Source organism: Aphelocoma coerulescens, chromosome 1 (assembly GCF_041296385.1).
Source record: "Aphelocoma coerulescens isolate FSJ_1873_10779 chromosome 1, UR_Acoe_1.0, whole genome shotgun sequence".
Taxonomy (NCBI): Eukaryota; Metazoa; Chordata; class Aves; order Passeriformes; family Corvidae; genus Aphelocoma; species Aphelocoma coerulescens.
Window position 1 is genome coordinate 25,256,651 of NC_091013.1, and position 18,742 is coordinate 25,275,392.

The following is an 18,742-nucleotide window of genomic DNA, read 5'->3' on the forward strand; positions in this document are numbered from 1 at the left end:
CCCCCTGGCTTGGCCCGCATCCCCACCGCCTTCCCTCCCTCCCCAAACGTGAGTAAGGGAGGCGGGACGATGGATATGCGGAGGTTCCGGGCGGGGGAAGGGATTGAGTGTGTGCGGTGAGTGTGTGAGAGTGTGTGTGTGTGTGTGTGTGTGTGTGTGTGTGTGTGTACACAGCGCTGGGAGGGAGCGCATGCGCCCTGCCTGGCGGGGCCGAATGTTTCCCAAGTGTTTGAAACTGGTATTTGGGTTTTCCACGTTGGATCTAGCGCGGCGTATGGGAGCGAGGAGGCTGCGTTGATATCGCCGGGGAGCGGCGGCGGCGGCGGCGGTGAGGAGGAGAGCGGGGAAGGGGGGAGCGGAGGAGAAGCGGAGCAGAGCGGCGCTGGCGCAGGCAGAGGGGCTGCCGCTGCCTCTGACAGACACTTTGCAGAGCACATTTTGTTTCCAGATTGTTTCGGAGGAGCTGGTTTAAGCCCCCCTCCTTTCTCCTCCTCCTCCTCCTCCCCCCTTCCCCTCCCCACACACACACACACACACACACAAATCCCTCTGATTGTTCTTACCACCTCCTTCGTGAATTACCCACAACGACAGCCATTCAATCAGCTGCTGCTGGCTGTAGGGGACTAGCGGAGGGTGTGTGTGTGTCTCTCTCTCCCTCTTTTTCATACAAGAGGAGTCAGATGTAGCTTCCCTCCGTTTTTTGGGGGGAGCTACCGAGAGAGGTGGGCAGGGAGTGAGACCTTCATCGGGGTTACCGTCTTTGAAGGGAGCAGCACTTGCTCTCACACAGAGAGGTGTGGGGAAGGATTTTTTTTCTTTGCCGGATGAAAATGTTGAGTCCTGCAAACGGAGACCAGCTTCACCTAGTGAACTATGTGGAGGATTATCTGGACTCCATCGAGTCTATGCCCTTCGATCTGCAGAGAAATGTCTCCTTGATGAGGGAAATTGACGCCAAATATCAAGGTAAGTGCTTTCTATATATGTGTGTGTCCGTGTGTGTGGTTTGGGGCTCGGGGGGAAGGGTGTCTTTCCCTTTCTTTTCTTTAGAGCTGAGCCTCGGCTCCGTTTGCCCCTCTGCACCCCACAGGGATGGTAGTTTTATTTTTGGGAGGTAAAAGGAGGAAGAAAGCCGGGAGGAAAGATCCGAGGAGAGAGAGGGACTGATCTGCAGCGTTAGCTCTTGTCATGGGGCGGAACAAAAGGTCTCCGGCTTTTCTTATTAAGCAAGGACTCTGCTTTTCTGTGTAAATTGCTGGCCAAGAAGGCGGGGGCAGGGAAGTGGGGTGTGCGGTGCACAAAGGGGGGCCGTCCCTGGCTGTGGGGCTGAGGTGGAAGGGTTTGGGGGTACGGAAGAAAGTGCTGGGTGGATAGAGGGGGAGAGATTACAGCACAACATTTAGGAATGTACAGTATTCATTATGGCTGTAGTAGGGGAGAGAGGCAGCTAGTGAGGGAGGGAGGGAAGGAGGGAGGGAGAAGAGGAGAGGGGGGTTAGGCGAGAGTGGGGGGCAGGGTGTGCTTTCTTCGCTCCCTCCTCGGTGGGTTTCTTTTCACCCGGTGAAACAGCCCCGCTCCGCGGGGCGGGGGGGGCCGAGGGGGCAGGACCGGCGTGTGCGCTGTGAGGGGGGGGGGGGAAACCACACGGTCGCGTTTACGGCTGGGCTGAAGCGCCCCCTCCCCTCCCCGCGCTCGGGGCACGCCGTCCCCGTCCCCACGGGCGGAGGGAAGGAAGGGGAGGCCGGTTTGCGGGACTCGGGGCAGCTTTGTCACTTGGTCGCTGGCGTCCGCTCGGGAAGGGAGGGGGAGGGGGGGCGCTTTATTCTGTGCCGCAGGTAGCGGTGACAGCCGGGGTGCCGGCGGGGGGGGGGGACCCCCTCTTCCTGCCCGCGCCCCCGTGCATGTGGCTTTAGGGGCGGTGGGCAGCGAGCTCTGACTGCCGTTCCCTCAGCCGCTCCGCGGGCAGCCCGCCATGAGAGCCCGGCAGCTCCCGGGGGAAGGGTCCGGGGGAAACTTCCTCGGGAGCCCGCGGGGGGCTGGTCGGGGTGGGAGGGGAGAAAAGGACAGGGCGGACACCGCACCCCGACAAACCACATTCAGCGGGCACCTCCGCGCTGTGCGGGGAAGGGGCGTCCGTGCTCCTTTTATAGACACCGCTCGTTAGCATATCGCTGTTCGCCACGCCCATCAGGGGCGCTGATAGGGCAGGGGCGTCCCCACGGGCCGGCCGCGCCCCGCCTCCCCACGCGGATTGGCTCCCGGGCCGGGCCGTCCCGTCTCGCGCCCCCGCCCCCTCGTGACGTTTCGAGAAGCAACTTTTCCGTGGGGTTGATTTGAATATCTCGGTCGGCCCCGGCCGGCGCGCTCTGATTGGCCAGAGCCGCAGCAGGGGGCGGGGCAACCGTGGCCGTCCGGAGGGTGACTGACGTGTCCGGGGGGGCGGGGCCGCTCCTTCCTCCGCCCCTCGCCCGTGAATGGCCGGAGGGGGCGGGCGCGAGCGCGCTCCCTCCCGCTGCGATTGGCCGCTGTTCCCTGTCAATCACTTGTTTGTTGCTCCAGGCGGGTCCGTTCGGCTCCGCTCGGGACGGCGGGGGCGGGGCCGCTCCGCCCTCCCCCCCCGGTCTCACGGCGGGTTCCGCGGGGACGCCCCGGTTTCCTGCCCGAGAACAATGGCGGCTCCGTCACCTCCGGGGCGGCCCCGAGCGCCGCAGAGGGGCGGGGAGGGGGCCGGGCTCTCGACCGTGTCCCGCTCGCCGTCGTTCCGCGGTGTCTTAGCCCCCGTGAGGCTGCGGAGCTGCGCTGAGAGTAGAGCTCTGGCGGCATGGCCCCCCCGGTTGAGTGGCGTTCGCGGATGCCGGGAGTGTGCGTTCGCGGATGCCGGGAGTGTGCGTTCGCAAGTCGCCCCGAATGCAGCTTTCCGCTCTCGCTGTTGCAGCAGGGCGCGGGAGCGCGGTTTCCTGGAATTCCCGCGAACGCGGGCTCCCGAGGCGGACAGCCCCAGCCAGCCCCCCCGGGCCGCAGCACCGCCGCCCCGATGCTTCTCTCGGCCGCTGCACCGAGCGAGCAGCGCCCTCCCGACGCCGGTGCTGAGCATCCTTGGCTTTGCGGCAGCTCCCGCTCCGTGTCTCACATACCAAACGCGCCCGTGCCGGGCCGCGCTCTGCAGGATCCCAGCCTGCAGCCAGGGCTTCTCCCGCAGAACAGCGCCGGGCCGGGAGCTGCTGCCGGGCGGGAATGGCAGCGTGCAGTGCTAGAACCGAAGTTCTCCTGACGCCGAACTTCAGTCAGTAATTCTTTCGTGCTATTGAGACAGACTGTTCTTCATGGAAGATGCCCACCCACCGGATTCAGATGGGTTAAACTGATGACATCACTCAAGTGCCAAAGCTTAAAGCATAAAACTTTTGCTTTTCAGCCGCTGAAAATAATTAACACAGCTTTTTCAGCCTTCCTGAATGTGGAATCTGCTGTATGTTTGAAGGGTCTTTTGGTGGCATTTTGGGTTTGGCTTTCTTTTTGGCATTTTTTTGTTGTTGTTTTTTTTGGCTTTTTTTTTTTTTTGTAGGTAGAAAGAAACCACAACAGTTGCTTAAGATGGTTAATAACATATCAGAATACTGATTTGGTCACATAGGTTATATTGCAGTACCAGCTGAGAGGTCGTGCTTAACCAGCGTGTGAAGAACAAGCTGCAGCTCTAAAATCTAAAGTAAAGCTCGCATAATATTTCCATGTCTTCACTGGAAATTATATGTGTTTAAAAACTCTGCCCAGGCAAGACAAAACCTAAACAACAGGGTAACTCTTGGTTTGCATATGTGTCACATTCTCCTATTAATAAATAAATAAGTAAATAAATAAATGTAACTTTTAAAAAGTTTTGGTAATGCCAGTTGCACATATGAGAGATCCTGGTTTCTGTTAGATGAATTGAGGTCAGATTTTATATCTCAGCATATTTTGCTTCTCTAAGACAGAATGTTCTAACCTGTGAGAAAGGGAAAATTCAGAGAAGAAAGGAGATGCAGGAAAAACATTCCATGTGTTTTTGAGGAGTTAATATGGAATGCTGAGTGTCTTGTATGCTTTAGTTGATTTGTGTATCATGATGAAACTCAAAAACATCTATCATAAAATAGGTTTCCAGAGCCATTCTTGAAACTCTAGGCTTTGTGCACTGTTGTTTCTTATAAACTGTTAGAACAATCCTTGAGGTGCAGTTCAGGATCTAACATATTTTCAGTGCCAGCATTTTAAAGTAGAAGCTCTAGCTGCTCCCATTGTCGCCTATCATCTTTAATGTTGTCTTTCAACTTTATCTCCTTGCAGTAAATATTTAATGAAGGTAATACTTTTGTGTTTTAAAAAGTAGCAACATGTATTTTACGGAAAATATAGGTAGGAAATAATCTAAACATCCTGGATATTGTAATCCTAGTTCTGCAATCCAGAGATTTACATGGCCTCATATTTTCAGCAGAAAAGCTCGGCAGTATTGGATGAAATAGCTTTGGGTCCAGACCATGTATTTGGTGCTTCTGCATCTCTTGTCAAGTAACCCAGCAACGTGCTTCTACCCTGGTTTGTGCTTTCTTTCTGTCCCACTGTCTTTCTCCCAGTCTGTCATTCACTAAAAATGTTAATGTTGTTACACAGAAAATGGGAATTAATTTCCCTTCTAATTTTGCAGTTAATTTTGGAACTTTTGATAGTATGTGTATTTGTTTAGTTAGTTCTTTTTAATTATTGAAAAGCTTAAAGGGAAGGATTATCAACATATGTAAAAATACATTTAGTAATTTTTTTCTTCTAAATCAGCATTTGCATTTCATTCCTGTGGGACCAACTAGAACAAAAGTAACCCAGTAGAGTCATGAGCTGCTTGTCAGATACAAGCTTCAGGGAATCTGTCTTTGATCAGCGCTGCGTGTTACGAGAAGTTTTTGCTGTGTGGAAGGAAAAATGGGAGGTTTTGTTTTGCCATTCTCCCTGTCAAAAATATTTATAGTTTTTATTTCTTCTTTGCAGAGATTCTGAAGGACCTGGATGATTACTATGAAAAATTTAAACGAGAGACAGATGCTGTGCAGAAGAGAAGAATGTTGCACTGCATACAGAGAGCCTTGATTCGAAGTCAGGAACTGGGGGACGAGAAGATCCAAATCGTCAGTCAGATGGTGGAGCTCGTTGAGAACAGAACAAGGCAAGTGGACAGCCACGTGGAACTGTTTGAGACTTGTCAAGAGACTAATGACACCACTGGAAACAGCGGGAAAGCCAGCCAGGATAAGTCGAAGAATGAGACAATCGCACAGGCTGAAAAGCCCAACAACAAGAGGTCGAGGAGGCAAAGGAATAATGAGAATCGAGAAAATGCCTCAAATAATCATGATCATGATGACATCACATCAGGAACACCAAAGGAGAAGAAAGCAAAAACATCCAAGAAGAAGAAACGATCCAAGGCTAAAGCGGAGCGGGAAGCTTCTCCGCCTGACCTTCCTATTGACCCTAATGAGCCAACATACTGCTTGTGCAACCAAGTCTCCTACGGAGAAATGATAGGATGTGATAATGATGAGTGCCCCATTGAATGGTTTCACTTTTCTTGTGTGGGACTCAACCATAAACCAAAGGGCAAATGGTACTGCCCCAAATGTAGAGGAGAAAACGAGAAAACTATGGACAAGGCATTGGAGAAATCTAAAAAAGAAAGGGCATACAATAGGTAGTTTGTAGACTTTTCGTAGTGAAGGAAAAACCCACCAAACCAGTGTATTTATTGTCAGTGTCGCCTTTGTTGAGGTGAAAGGGTTGTAAAATGTATATTTTTAAAGGAGGTTTAAAACTGAACCATTCCTGTTACAGGGATGGCAATAAGCAATTTTGGTTTTCATTTGGTAAGCTGTAACAAGAATGTGGTCTGTGGACCAATGTATTCCAAAAGTAAAATTATAAGAATATTCGTGTGTTACTTAAAAGATAAATTAATAATCTTCTTTATTTTCTTTTTTTTCCTGTTTTCCTTTTTTTTCTTTTTTTTTTTTTTTTTAGTGCTAGTAGCACTCTACCCATTAAAATTTTTGACAAATATCTCTGAAATGTAATTTTATTTTCTTTAATGAAAAATGTTATTTACCTTTTGAGCAAAATTGTTAAATAGTTTAACCACCTGGCTGTATCTGAATAAAGCTGCAATACATTGTAAATGTAACTTCTTTTGGTGATATGCAAGAGCAAACAAAAGGAGGGTAAAATTTGGTTCCTGCTACAAAGTGTCAGTGTAACAGTTCAATAGCAAATGTTTAAATAGGCTTAGAGGATTATTTTTTAAAACAAAAAGTTATTGGTTAAATTTTAAACAACAAATATTTTATATGCTGGCCAGGTACCACAAAGGCCATTTTAAAATGATTGAATATGTTTTATATTTAACCGGGAAGTGGTTTAGTAATGAGACATAACATAAATGAAGCTTTATACTGTCACAGATAGTGGTGTAGCAATCCTTAATTTGTTTAAGTTGTATAAATGTACATTTTAAGTGGAGTTGCACTTACTGTATTATACTTGGAAATGCAGCCAAATGCCATTGTGTAACCAATGTGCATTTCCTGCTGTATGTATGAAAATTGTACAGATGTGATATTAAGAAATAAATGAAATGACTTTGACAGTTTGCTTCTTTAGCAATCTTGTTTAATGGTCATTCATATAGCTCAAAAAAATTGGAAGAAATTTGTCTTTAACCTCAGCAGCTCCAGCAAGCTGCTGCTGGGATGCCCGAAACTGTTGCAGTGGTAACCAAATTACAGTTCTGATAATGAATCTTCATAGAGCGTGTGGCCAGCAAGGTCAGAGGAGAGCCAAAATAGCATTTAACTTTCCATTCAAATCCTCTCATTTTGTGCTTGCAGTTGCTTCCAGACCCAGACATTTATCTGAAAATCAATAGTACAGAGCTGGTCTTGTTCAATTGTTTTCATGCTTTTTCACTATGGATATAAATGACTCCATGTTTGTTATCAGCATCTTTTGGGTTTCTGCATTTTCAAAGTATTACTGCAGCTGTTCCAGGGCAGGCCTTTTTATTCTTCATGGTCACCCCATACAAAAACACTTGCTGTGACCCAGGTGCTGTGCCAGATACCCAGTCCTCTGTTCCCTTGGATGGATAGTGAAGCTTGGTCAGGCTGTTTCTTTCACCAGCGTGGCTGGAGGGGCCGCCATTCTGGCTGAGCAGATTTCACCTCCCTGTCACCCTGCAGGCCTTCATCCAGATGAGAAGGGAACAGGACCAGCAGTAGGAAGGCCATGGAAGTGCCGGTTGTTAAATCCAGTGGGTCAGGCAACAATCTTGCATAAAAACATGGGAGCCTGGGGTTGGTATTTTTTAGAACACAGCCTTCTCTCTGTATAATGGTGTTGTTTTGTTTCCTGAACAGTGAAATCATACCACTGAAATGATGCTTTACCCCCCATATATTCCAGAAGATCCTTCCGTTGGAAGTAGGGTTTTGGATCTAGCCAAACATGAGACAGCTGGAGGGGCTCAGTGTTTTCTAAAGAGGTACTGACAGGCGCTAAAATGCGCTGCATCATCTTGCATGGATATTCCCTGCCAGACAGACATGCTCACAGTGGCAAGTAGAAGTCCTGTTTTACTTCTAAATAGGTGCACTAAGTGTGCACATCTGCATTCGTGTTTCCAGACCCTACAGACTGTCATGTTACACTGTGCCTGGTTTTCTACTCTCTTACCCTTCCTTCTTTTCTCTAAAGCCTTCTGGTTTTCCATTCTCCCTACACACTTACTGGTCTTTCCCACTCCTCCCTCCCTCCACCTGCTGTTGTTGTGGCTAATGCTGATGTTTCTGGTCTTTTCTGCTTCAGCTGTTCTGTCATCCTCCCACCAGCCTGTGCTGAGAACATCAATACAAAGCAGCAGGACTGTACTAGCAAAACCCCAGTGAAACTTTGTATAGGAACTAGTGCAGACATGGTTTCAAACCAAGCCTTTTCCATGAAATGTCTGCATTGATTCTGCAGGATATTTTGAATGTGAAAAGCCAGAAGGAAACAACAAAAGTGCAAAAGAGGATTGTAAGAATGTTCAGCTAAAGATGGATCATACCTATACTGCCCTTAAATATTTCCAGCTACCGCAGGCTGGCTCCTGTATGTGGTCTCCCGTATTTCAGTCTGTTGCTGAAGACAGCTGCTGACCTGTAAAGCAGCTTGGAGTTACGTCCATTTCCACATTTTTTTCCCAGGCTTGTGTTACCTCCCCAACTCGCCCTGTTACAGGCTGCAACACTGTTCTGCTCCTTGGCCCTGAGGGCTGAGTGGACTGGCACGGGACAGTTTGACGGGTCTGGTTTCAGTCGATGGGCACGATTAGTTGGATGCAAGGGGCTCTGCAGTGGCATTAAGCTCTTTGTCGATGGAAGTGGAGCCATCTCGTGTTATACTGACACACTGCCAAGTGCTGCGGACTGTGCAAACTTTGTCCTGGCTTTGGTACTTTATCTAAAGTGCTGCCTTAGTTATACAGAGTGAATTTAATGGCCACAAGAAACTTCCATCTTTTGAGCCAAATTTCGTTACTTCTGCGTGACAGATCAGCTGCTTTGCAAGCTTCCTTATATTGGCCAGCAGAGTGATTTGGGGAGATCATCTGCAGGTTTGAGAAAATATGTGACTCTTGGTGACCCTTTTCCACTGGGGCTGCCAACAAAAGGTTTGAGTGAGGCTCTTCTAGGAGCTGAGCTAAGGCTTCATCTCCATTTCCCACAGGTTAGTGAGCAGCTCTCAGGTGTTGTAGCAGTAATGCAAAGTATAAAAATCATCGGGCGCTTTTTGAGGAGGAAGTCACAGCAGCAGGAGTCACAAACCTGTTAAACTTCTCATTGAAATCATCGTTCAGGCAGCTGTAACTGCTGCTCCTCTGTGTGGTAGGTGTAGCAGGTATGTCTGTGTTGCGTTGCTGAACCCTTAAGCTGATGATAAAGTCCTTCCAGCTACTGAAAAGCGCCAGTTCAACACTCAAGGGAGCTGACAGCAGACCTTGCCCCTGAGTCGTCCCTGTCCTTGGCAGCCGATTTGTTGTGCAGTGGGGCAGCTCGCAGTGCAGAGCTGGTGCCAGAGGCGTGAGTTGGGAAGTAAAAGGCATCAGTCAGGGAGCCCTTTGGGTGCTATGTCAGTTCCAATCGCAAAATGTTCCCAACAAGTTGGGGAGAGAGTGAGAGAACCACTGCAAGCCTGAACCAGCAGAGCAGAGCATCAGTTTCAACAATTGTACCATCTGAAACCATCCCAATTAAGCAGAACTTCTGTCTCCACTGAGCAGCAGCAACCTTGGCCATGCGTATTATTAGGTTTAAATAGGTTTCTTACTAATTAAGCACAGTTGCTGATAAACTGTATCCTAATTTCTTGGAGCGTGCAGAATAAATACAATCAAATTGAACTGCTCCACTGTTTAAATTTTTCATAGGGTATTTTTAGTTAATCTTTTAAATTGTAATAATAATGAAAGAGATAAAAATACTGTAAACTGTTTCACAGAGTATAATTTTAAAATCTGTAAGAGAAATGCTTCAAATCAATATATTTGTAGTGAAGTCTGTTGTTTTAGTTAGATTTATCATCATTCTCATGGCCTATTTGTTATATGTACCTAAAAGCCCCCCACCCTTGTGCAGGAATAGCTCAAAAGAGCTCATAATTTCTGCATATGCAAAGTAGTGCAAGCAAAAGTAGTGTGAGTATCAAAAGAGTAATGTGAGTACTGTAATGTCAAAAAATAATCAAGCTAATAATGGTCCATGCAGTTTCCTGCCTTCCCAGCTGTTACTGAAATCCCAAATATAAAAAACAGGAGGAATGATACAGTAAGGAAGAGCAGCAAAGCAAATATAGTATGCATAGGAAGTGCTGTAAACAGTAGTAAGGTTTTCTCCTGAGTTTAGGATTACATTTCCAAGATTACTTTTCCCAGTAGGCATTTACTTTTGTTAGTAGTCAAAAAAATCGAAGGAATCTCTGTCCTGTCTCAGAGCAGAAAAAGCTGCATTAGTGGCCAGGAGAGTTGTGTGGGGGCTGGTGGTGCTCCCCAGTGGCAGGCAGGATTCGCAGGTTAAATTATTCCTTCAGTTCACTTTATAAACAGCTTGCCAGTGGTGGAAGGAGAAGAAAGGTGGGTGATAACAAACTTTTAAAAGCAGGTACCAGTATTTAAATTTCTCTTGCTTGAGAATTGTGGGTTAACTTTGTGGCTTAAGATCCTGCATTGGGTCTGACTGAGATGGAGCTCAACCCTCACAGTGCTGTGCTTTGCATTGGGAGCTAGAAAGGAGCTGATAACTCTCCTGTGTTCTGGCTGCTGCTGAGCAGAGCTGGCACAGCCTCCGTGCTGTCTCTCCAACATTCTGCCCCCACATCAGTAGGCTGGGAGTGGGCAAGATCTTGGGAGGGGACACAACTAGGCCAGCTGACCCAAACTGACCAAAGGGATATTCCATACTATATGACGTCTGCTTGGATATAAAAGCTAGGAAAAGGAGGAGGAAGTGGGGGACATTTGTTATTTGCAACATTTGCCTTCCAGAGCAGCTGCTACGTGTCCTGACGCCCTGCTTCCTGGGAAGTGGCCGGACATCGCTTGCTGATGGGAAGTAGAGAATAAAATCTTTGGGGCTTTTTTCCTCTGCTTGTGCATGCACAACCTTTCGCTTTTGCTTTGCTGACCTGCCTTATCTCAACCTACGAGCTGTTTTCTCTCATTTTTCTCTCCCCTGACCAGCTGAGAAGGGGAAGTGATAGAGTGGCTTGGTGGGCACCTGGCATCCAGCCTGGGTCAACCCACCGCAGTCCTTGTTAGTGCCTGATGTGGGGTGAGAAAACAGCATCTATTGATATATATTGCATGCTATGGTAATATTACTAATTAACTAGTTATCCAGTAGCAAGCTCCTGTGTGGAGCACAGTTCGTCAGCTGCACTGCTTATCTCTTTATTTTGCTGAGTTTGGGAACATGTTAATACAAACAACGGCTCTGTGCTTTTCCCTGGCATTGATGGCCTTGCTGTGCTGGGGGAGCTATCCTGTGGAGACAATGAGGGAATATATCTCTCTCTTCCTACCCAGAACTGATGCGGATGCTTTCATTATGCAGGTTCCCGTGGTCCTTGTTCATCCTTACATGATCTGTTTAATTAGTACTGTAAGCATATCATGGGGTCTGTGGAATCTGATGTCTTGCTGGTGTATGAGAAAACAAATTTTGAGTGAGGTGATATCAAAATGTTCCCTGAAGAGGTCAGTTCCTGGGTGGCACGGTGCGTGGAAGGATTTGGGCAGGTTCCTAGGGCAGTTATCACCTCCCGTTGCCTGGGATTTTACACCTGAGCAGGTGATCAACCCTGACAAACTGACCCATCAGCTGATAGAGGGGTGCCTTGCCCAACCCAGTGAAAACCAGCAGCTTCTCGCCCTGTGCTGGGGCCTGGCCTGTGCCTACCGAGCCATAGTTCAGTACTCTCAGAGGACTATGACTGAGGCAGGGACACAAACTGTGTTCGAGGACACAATGGTTGAGATAGGGACCCAGACCACAACAACTACTGTAACTGTGCCTGTAATGGAAAAGAAAAAGTGGACAAGGATAACTACAAGTCCTTATCATCAATTAGAAAGGGAGGAAGAAGAGGAAGAAAAAAAAGAAGAGGAAGAAGAAAAAAAAGAAGAGGAAGAAGAAAAAGAAGAAAAGGAAGAAGAAAAAGAAAAAGAAGAAAAAGAAGAAAAAGAAGATAAAGAAAAAGAAGAAAAGGAAGAAGAAAAAGAAGAAGAAGAATCATCAGGAAAGGAAGGGTCTGATCAAGAAACTAGTCCTTCAACAAATAAATCAAAGAAAGGACTGAAAGAATTCAAACAGGCAACAGAAATTATCCGGTCTCTGACATCATCAGAACTTCAAGACTTGTGGAAAAATTACAGTCGCCAGCCAGATGAGCGGATTTCAGCCTGGCTGCTTCGATGCTGGGATTATGGGGCTGATGGTCACCTACTGGAAGGCAGGGAAGCCCAACAGCTGGGATCCCTTGCTAGAGATCGGGGAATTGAAAGAGGAATTGGAAAAGAGACAGCAATTTGCAGTCTCTGGAGAAGACTCCTCTCAGGTGTGAAGGCAAGACATCCATTTAAGGAAGATCTTGTGAACTCCCCAGGAAAGTGGACCACTGCAGATGAAGGTATCCAGTACCTGAGAGAATTAGCAGTGCTGGAAATCATCTATAGTGATCTAAAAAATGATAACATCTCTAAAGATCCAGAGGATGTCCCTTGCACAATGGCTATGTGGAGGAAGGTAATTCAAAGTGCCCCTGCACCATATTCTAACAGCTTGGCAGCAATGTATTACCCAGAAATGGATACACCAACTGTAGAGAGAGTCTCTTTCTGGCTCCAAAACTTAGAAGAAACTCTTTGTACCTCCTCATCCCTACAGGCCAGCGCCTCAGCTGTCAAGGGTAGTCCAAGAAATCAGTCTTCTCCTGCCCTGATCAGAGGGAAAGAGATCCCCAGACACATGACACGAGGTGCACTCTGGTTCTTTCTGTGTGATCAGGGGGAGGACATGAGGAAGTGGGATGGTGAACCCACCTTTAAGCTGGAAGCTCGTGCCCGTGAACTGAGAGAGAAGAGGGCTGTTACGAAGGGGCCACCCAAGAAAGTTGTCAGTTTACTTTCTGCAGACACAAGACAGCAATCAGTAACCTCCCAGACATAGAAGAACTGATGTTACCTCTCTTGATCCTGGTGAGGAGACTTCTGGTCTGCCACTGCAAGGGTCAGACAGGGAATGCTCTAACCAGGAACAGGAATAGAGGGTCCCTCCCTTCTGCCAGGAGGAGGAAAGGGATGACTGGGTATATTGGATTTGATAGCCTGGCACATCAGACCCACAGAAGTATATAAGGCTTTGGTAGATACTGGTGCATAGTGTACGCTGGTGTCATTGGGGTTCAGAACCCATTTGGATCTCTGGAGTGACAGGGGATGCCAAGAATTGTCTGTTTTGGAGGCTGAAGGGAGCTTAAAAGGGGACAAGTGGGAAAAGTGCCCCATTGTGACTAGCCCAGAGGCTCCTTGTATCCTTGGAATTGACTGCCTCAGGAGAGGGTACTTCAAGGACCTAAAGGGGTACCAATGGCTTTTTGGTGTAGCTACAGTGAACACAGAGAAGATCAAGCATTTGTCCACCCTGCCTGGCCTCTTAGAGCATCCCTTCCTCGTGGGATTGCTGCAAGGTGAAGAGCAGCAGGTGCCAGTTGCTACCAAGACAGTGCACCAGCAGCAGTATCTCACCAACCAAGATTCCCTGGCTCCCATCCATGAGCTGATTCATCAACTGGAGAGCCAAGGAGCCAGCAGCAAGCCTCGATCACCTTGTAACAGTCCCATATGGCAGTGCAAAAGTCTGATGGAGAATGGAGGTTAGCATAGGCTATTGTGGCCTAAATGAAGTCAAAGCACCCCTGAGTGCTGCTGAATCAGACATGTTAGAACTCTAATGTGGAGAGTGTCAAATAAACCTGACTGCCCCAGGGGGTGGAAACACAATCTTATTATCTGTCATGGGTGTATCACATTCCCTATCACCCACAAGCCTCTGGAAAGATTGAGAAGTATAATGGACTGCTGAAGACTATGTTGAGAGTGTTGGGCAATGGGGCATGGAAGCACTGGGATGCAAATTTAGCAGAAGCCACTTGGCTGGTTGACACTAGGGGATCTGCTAACCGCCCCGGTCCTGCCCAAGCTAAACCCATACACACTGTGGGAGGAGATAAGGTCCCTGTTCTACACACAGGGAAGTGGCTGGGGAAGTCAGGGTGGATTTCTCCTCCCATGGGAAAAGGCAAGCCCATTTGTGGGATTGTCTTTGCCCAAGGACCTGGGTGTACTTGGTGGGTGATGCGAGAGGATGGGGAGAGCTGGTGTGTGCCTCAGGGAGATTTGACCTTGGGGAAAAAATAATCTGTGGTGTGAGTTGTATGTTGCAGAAAGTAAAGCAGCAGGAGTGACGTGAACTGGTGAAGAGGGAATTTTGCGGGGAGCAAGGCGAGTGCGACAACAACTCGAGCCAGGCTGGTGTTGGTGCCCGGTGATCAAGTGTGCTGCTTCTCCTGTCCTGAGCACCCATCCTGAGGGAGAGGAATCCAAGTCATGGACTGTTTCTGAACATCTGGAGGGGCAGAGGAAGCCCATGGAATGGGAAAATGATACGTACCTGTGAAAGGACTGGGGATAATAGTTAATGAAAATGTATGAAGTTGTATGTTGGGTATAAAGATGGTTTAAGGTTGTGGTTTAAGGTGTAAGTGTTGGTAAAAAGGGATTTCAGTAATGAGAAGTAAATACAGTGGAATAGTTAGAAGATTAAATTTTGTGGGATCTGAGTATGACACAAATGGTATGGGATGAGGGGTGGAGATTGTATTCAGTCTGGCTGAGATGGAGTTCGTTTTCCCCATTGCATTGGGAGCTAGAAAGGAGCTGATAACTCTCCAGTGTTTTGGCTGCTGCTGAGCAGAGCTGGCACAGCTTCAGCTCTGTCTCTCCAACATTCTGTTCCCCACATCAGTAGGCTGAGAGTGGGCAAGATCTTGGGAGGGGACACAACTAGGCCAGCTGACCTGAATGAACCAAAGAGATATTCCATACCATATGATGCCTACTCAGATATGAAAACTAAGGAAAGGAGAAGGAAGTGGGGAGCATTTGTTATTTACAATGTTTGCCTTCCAGAACAACCTGTACATGTGAAGAAGCCCTGCTTACTGGGAAGTGGCCGGACATCGCTTGCTGATGGGAAGTAGAGAATAAAATCTTTGGAGTTTTTGCATTTGCTTGTATGCACACAGCCTTTTATTTGGCTTTAGTAAACTGCCTTGTCTCAACCTACGAGTTGTTTTCCATCTTATTTTCTCTCCCCTGTTCAACTGAGAAGGGGGGGTGTGATATAGCGGCTTGGTGGGCACACTTGGCATCCAGCCTGGGTCAATCCCCTACACACCCTTGAGAAGGACTGCTGGCTTTGCTGTCCTCTCTAATACCTTGGTAGTTCAGGGTAACCATTTTAAAGACCTTGCATACTATACATGTAGTCACAGTAGATGACTCCTACAGATACTGCAGTAACAAAGAGTGTAAAATTAATCCCACCCAGATGGATGGACACTTTGCAGAAGCCAAAATTCTTTTCAGTTGTCAGGGTGAAAATATAACCTCCACCCAAATTTTAGGAAACCAGTGATGTAGGGAGCAAAAGATGTGTCTGAAATGTCAGAATTCCTTGCAGTACAGTAATTTGAGTTTATATGTGCCTGTGCACTGAGTCTGTCCCCTTCAAAAAATGTTTCGAGGCAATTCCTCCATGTAGTCCTATGGACAGTAACAGTAACACCAACTTTTAAGCTGCTTTAAGTTATTGGTTTTATTTTCCATAGCTTACTTTAATAAGTCAGCCTTCTTCTGTGGCCATTAGCTGAGACTGAGGGCTGGAACACACTCCGTGGGGTCTGCAGAGGATGCAGGCAGTAGGTGCCTTCATGATGGTGGTACATCTGTTGTCCATGCTGATGCTGGCTGAACTGGACCTGAACTTCTGCTTGTGCTTCTTGCTCTGGGGAAAGGATCCTGATGCAAAGAATAGGGAGTTGACTCCTGCATTTGGCTTGCTGACAAGTGGGGCCCTAAAAGGTTAACATATCCCAAGCTCATAGCTCAGCATTAGGGAAAAAAACCAAAACCAAAAACCCCAAAAACCTTAAAATAAACTCGAATCCATTAAGTGAATAATGCAAAACTTGGGCAAGAGAGATAGAATCACCTTTATGCTCTCACTTTATGGAAGAATTAGTGCAATTTAGATGGCTGTTGTCCCCTCAGTGGTATACATCCTGAACTCCCTCATCATACAATACACTCCACTAGTTCGATTTTTTTTTCAAAATAAATCAAACTTGGAAGGAAAAAAAGGTATTTAGTGATAAGGATTAGAAATACAAGTGAATTGTGTGTAAATTATTCACCTGCATACAGAAAGGAATGTTTTGCAATGTTAATTAAAAGATATATATCAGGGGACTGTTCTTTCTGCCAGCCTCCTCTCTCCTTGAGATTTGTGTGGTTATGTCTGAAATAAAATGCTCTGTTCTCATAATAGCTTCTTCAGTCTCATAACTTTGGGAACAGACAATTTAGCGAGAGCCCTATCAGTAAAAGATGAATTGTTAGATTCATGTTCCACACAGTGATTTTATTCAACAGCTAAAAGATTAAGGGCAATCCTTTCAGGAAAGTCCCCTGAGTTTGAATGCTTCAGTTTGTAGGTGTCTTTGGAGGACATTGGAAGTAGAGGGAAATAAATGTAAGATGTCTTAAACTTTAATCAAGTCTAATCTATGGTCAGAGTTACTTTAGAACTTTGATCGTGATCATATCATTTTGGCACAGTGTCACTGCAGAAGAGTAATATGATTTTTGGAATGCCCTGATTTTTCATTTCCATGCTTTATCAGGATTTTATTTATTTTATGTTTTGTCTCAATTTTTTATCTGCTGACCCTATTCTGCTTGGATTGGAGACAGCTTCAAGAAGACAAAAGTACTATTTTTAAATTAAAATTACTGATACTGCTCTCAACCTTGGTTATCCACACTAATATTTTTTTTTCTGGGAATGTAGAAGGTGTGGTGAGAGCTCCTTAATGCTGAGCTCTTAGAATCAGCACAAAGGAACTTCTACAAAAGGGAGAGACTTGTAAAGAGTGGAAGTAAGGCTACAATACCAAGGTAAACAGTGGCACTTCGCTATCAAAAGTAATCCTCCCTGGGCTATAATAGATTTAAAGGAATTCTATCTAAATGGCTTCAAGGGAAATAGAACATCAAATTTCCAAAAAAAAGATAAACACAAATTATGTGACACTCCTGCTAGCTATGATGAAGGGACTGGAGGCTGTTACGTGTCAGGCCAGTAGTGACATTTTGCAAAGCCAGAATTGTGTCATGCTGCACAAGAGGATACTGAAGAACTGTTGGAAGTGGGTTTCCAGGGTGTCCTACCATCTACAGTTGTTATTTTATGGAAGGCACCATTGGCCAGAAGGTAGCACTCACATCCTTGGAGATTTCAAGGGAAGCCAAAGAACCTTCACTGTTCAAGTCAGAAGCCAAGGGTTGTCTTATTGTGTCTGACAGAGCAGAAACAGGCAAAATTATATTTGACAACTCACTGTCAAGCCATAGCTAAGCAAGGTTCTCAAAAAAGCACAAATACTAACTTCCATGAGTAAACTGTTCATGTTTTCCATAGGTGACTGAGGCAAATGTCAGACACTTGTATTTCTGGAAATATTAGGTGAAGAGCTCTGTTATCTAATGCTATTAGTGATAAAAGATGAAAACAAAGGAACTTCTGGAGGACAAGTTGAAAAGGTTTGTACCAAAGGTTAGAAAGAACAGGTGTATCTTTATTTGTAAAACTGATGTAAATATTATTTTAGATTTCATCTAACTTCAGGAGGGTTCATTGCCCCATCCTTTCTAACACAGGGCTTTTTAGATCAATTTCTTGCTTGAAGTAAAAACTAGAGCCTCTGACTCAGATATGCTATCAGTGTGGGTGGCTCCTTTCTATGCTGGACCTTCACCTGAATCTTTTTGGACAGTAGAGATTTCCCCCAGTGAAAATATAAGTAAGGCATCTCTACTCTGTAGCAAGCAGCTGCTGGAGACTGTTTTATTAGTACCATGAAAACACTGGTCAACAAAGTTTGGTTTTGTCTGGGATCTCTGTGCTTTTATGGAAACCACTTAGGACACATCCTCCTGGTAGGTAGACAAGGATCTCACACACACTCTTTTTTTCACTCTCTGTGTGTGTGGGTGTGTGTTTCAGAGGGATGTCGTAGACAAGGTGAGTGGATGTGTTTCATTTACTGCAATATACTGAATGAACCTTTGAAAGCTTATCTTTCTCCTTACCTGTCAATTGCTTCTGGTGGACAGTCTGTGGCAGTGGATGCACACTGTGGATTGGCAAATTCTGTACATGCTTGTAGCATGAGATGATGGTAACAACAGAGCCACTTCTCCTTGTCCATCACTGCTGAACTTGGACAGACTTTAGGGGACAGGGTTGGGTTTCTTCAGTAGGAGCAGAAAGGATTGTTATAGGATTGGAATTCCCAGCTGTCTGAAGGAGAAATTCCCTTCAAAGGGACATGAGCATTTCTCATTCCACACCTCCACTCCCCCCAAATAATTTTAGGTAAACTGGGATAATCAAAAAGATGACCACAGGAGAGAGATGAAAGGATTTTACATAAATTGTGCCAGATGTGCAGATGACTGTTTGTATGTAGCAGCATGTGGAAGAGGCTGTTATATATTATTGTTTAAAAAAAAGCCAGAAGCAAAATTTGGGGAATGATTGGCAAATCAGCCTTGTTTCAGTCTCTGGGAAAATCATGGAGTCCATTTCTGGGCACATGAAGAAGAATGAGAGCCCTCAGCACAGCATTGCACAGGCAAATCATACCCACCCAGCCTGTTTGCCTTCTGTGATAAAATGACCACAGCTGTGAATGTAGGGAGAGCACTGGATCTCATTTACTTCAGCTTTAATGATGTGGGTGCAGTTCGTGTAAACTTTAGCAAGGCTTTTAA

The 18,742-nt window shown here is 46.3% G+C and overlaps 1 protein-coding gene across 1 annotated transcript; it reads left to right on the plus strand.

The window, feature by feature from the left end:
• The first annotated feature begins 61 nt into the window (after positions 1-61).
• ING1 (inhibitor of growth family member 1) lies at positions 62-6,677 on the plus strand. Its single transcript, XM_069004137.1, has 2 exons — positions 62-969; positions 5,032-6,677. Exons 1-2 carry the CDS (start codon positions 828-830, stop codon positions 5,733-5,735), a joined length of 846 nt encoding a protein of 281 aa, XP_068860238.1. The 5' UTR covers positions 62-827; the 3' UTR covers positions 5,736-6,677.
• The last annotated feature ends 12,065 nt before the right edge of the window (positions 6,678-18,742 follow it).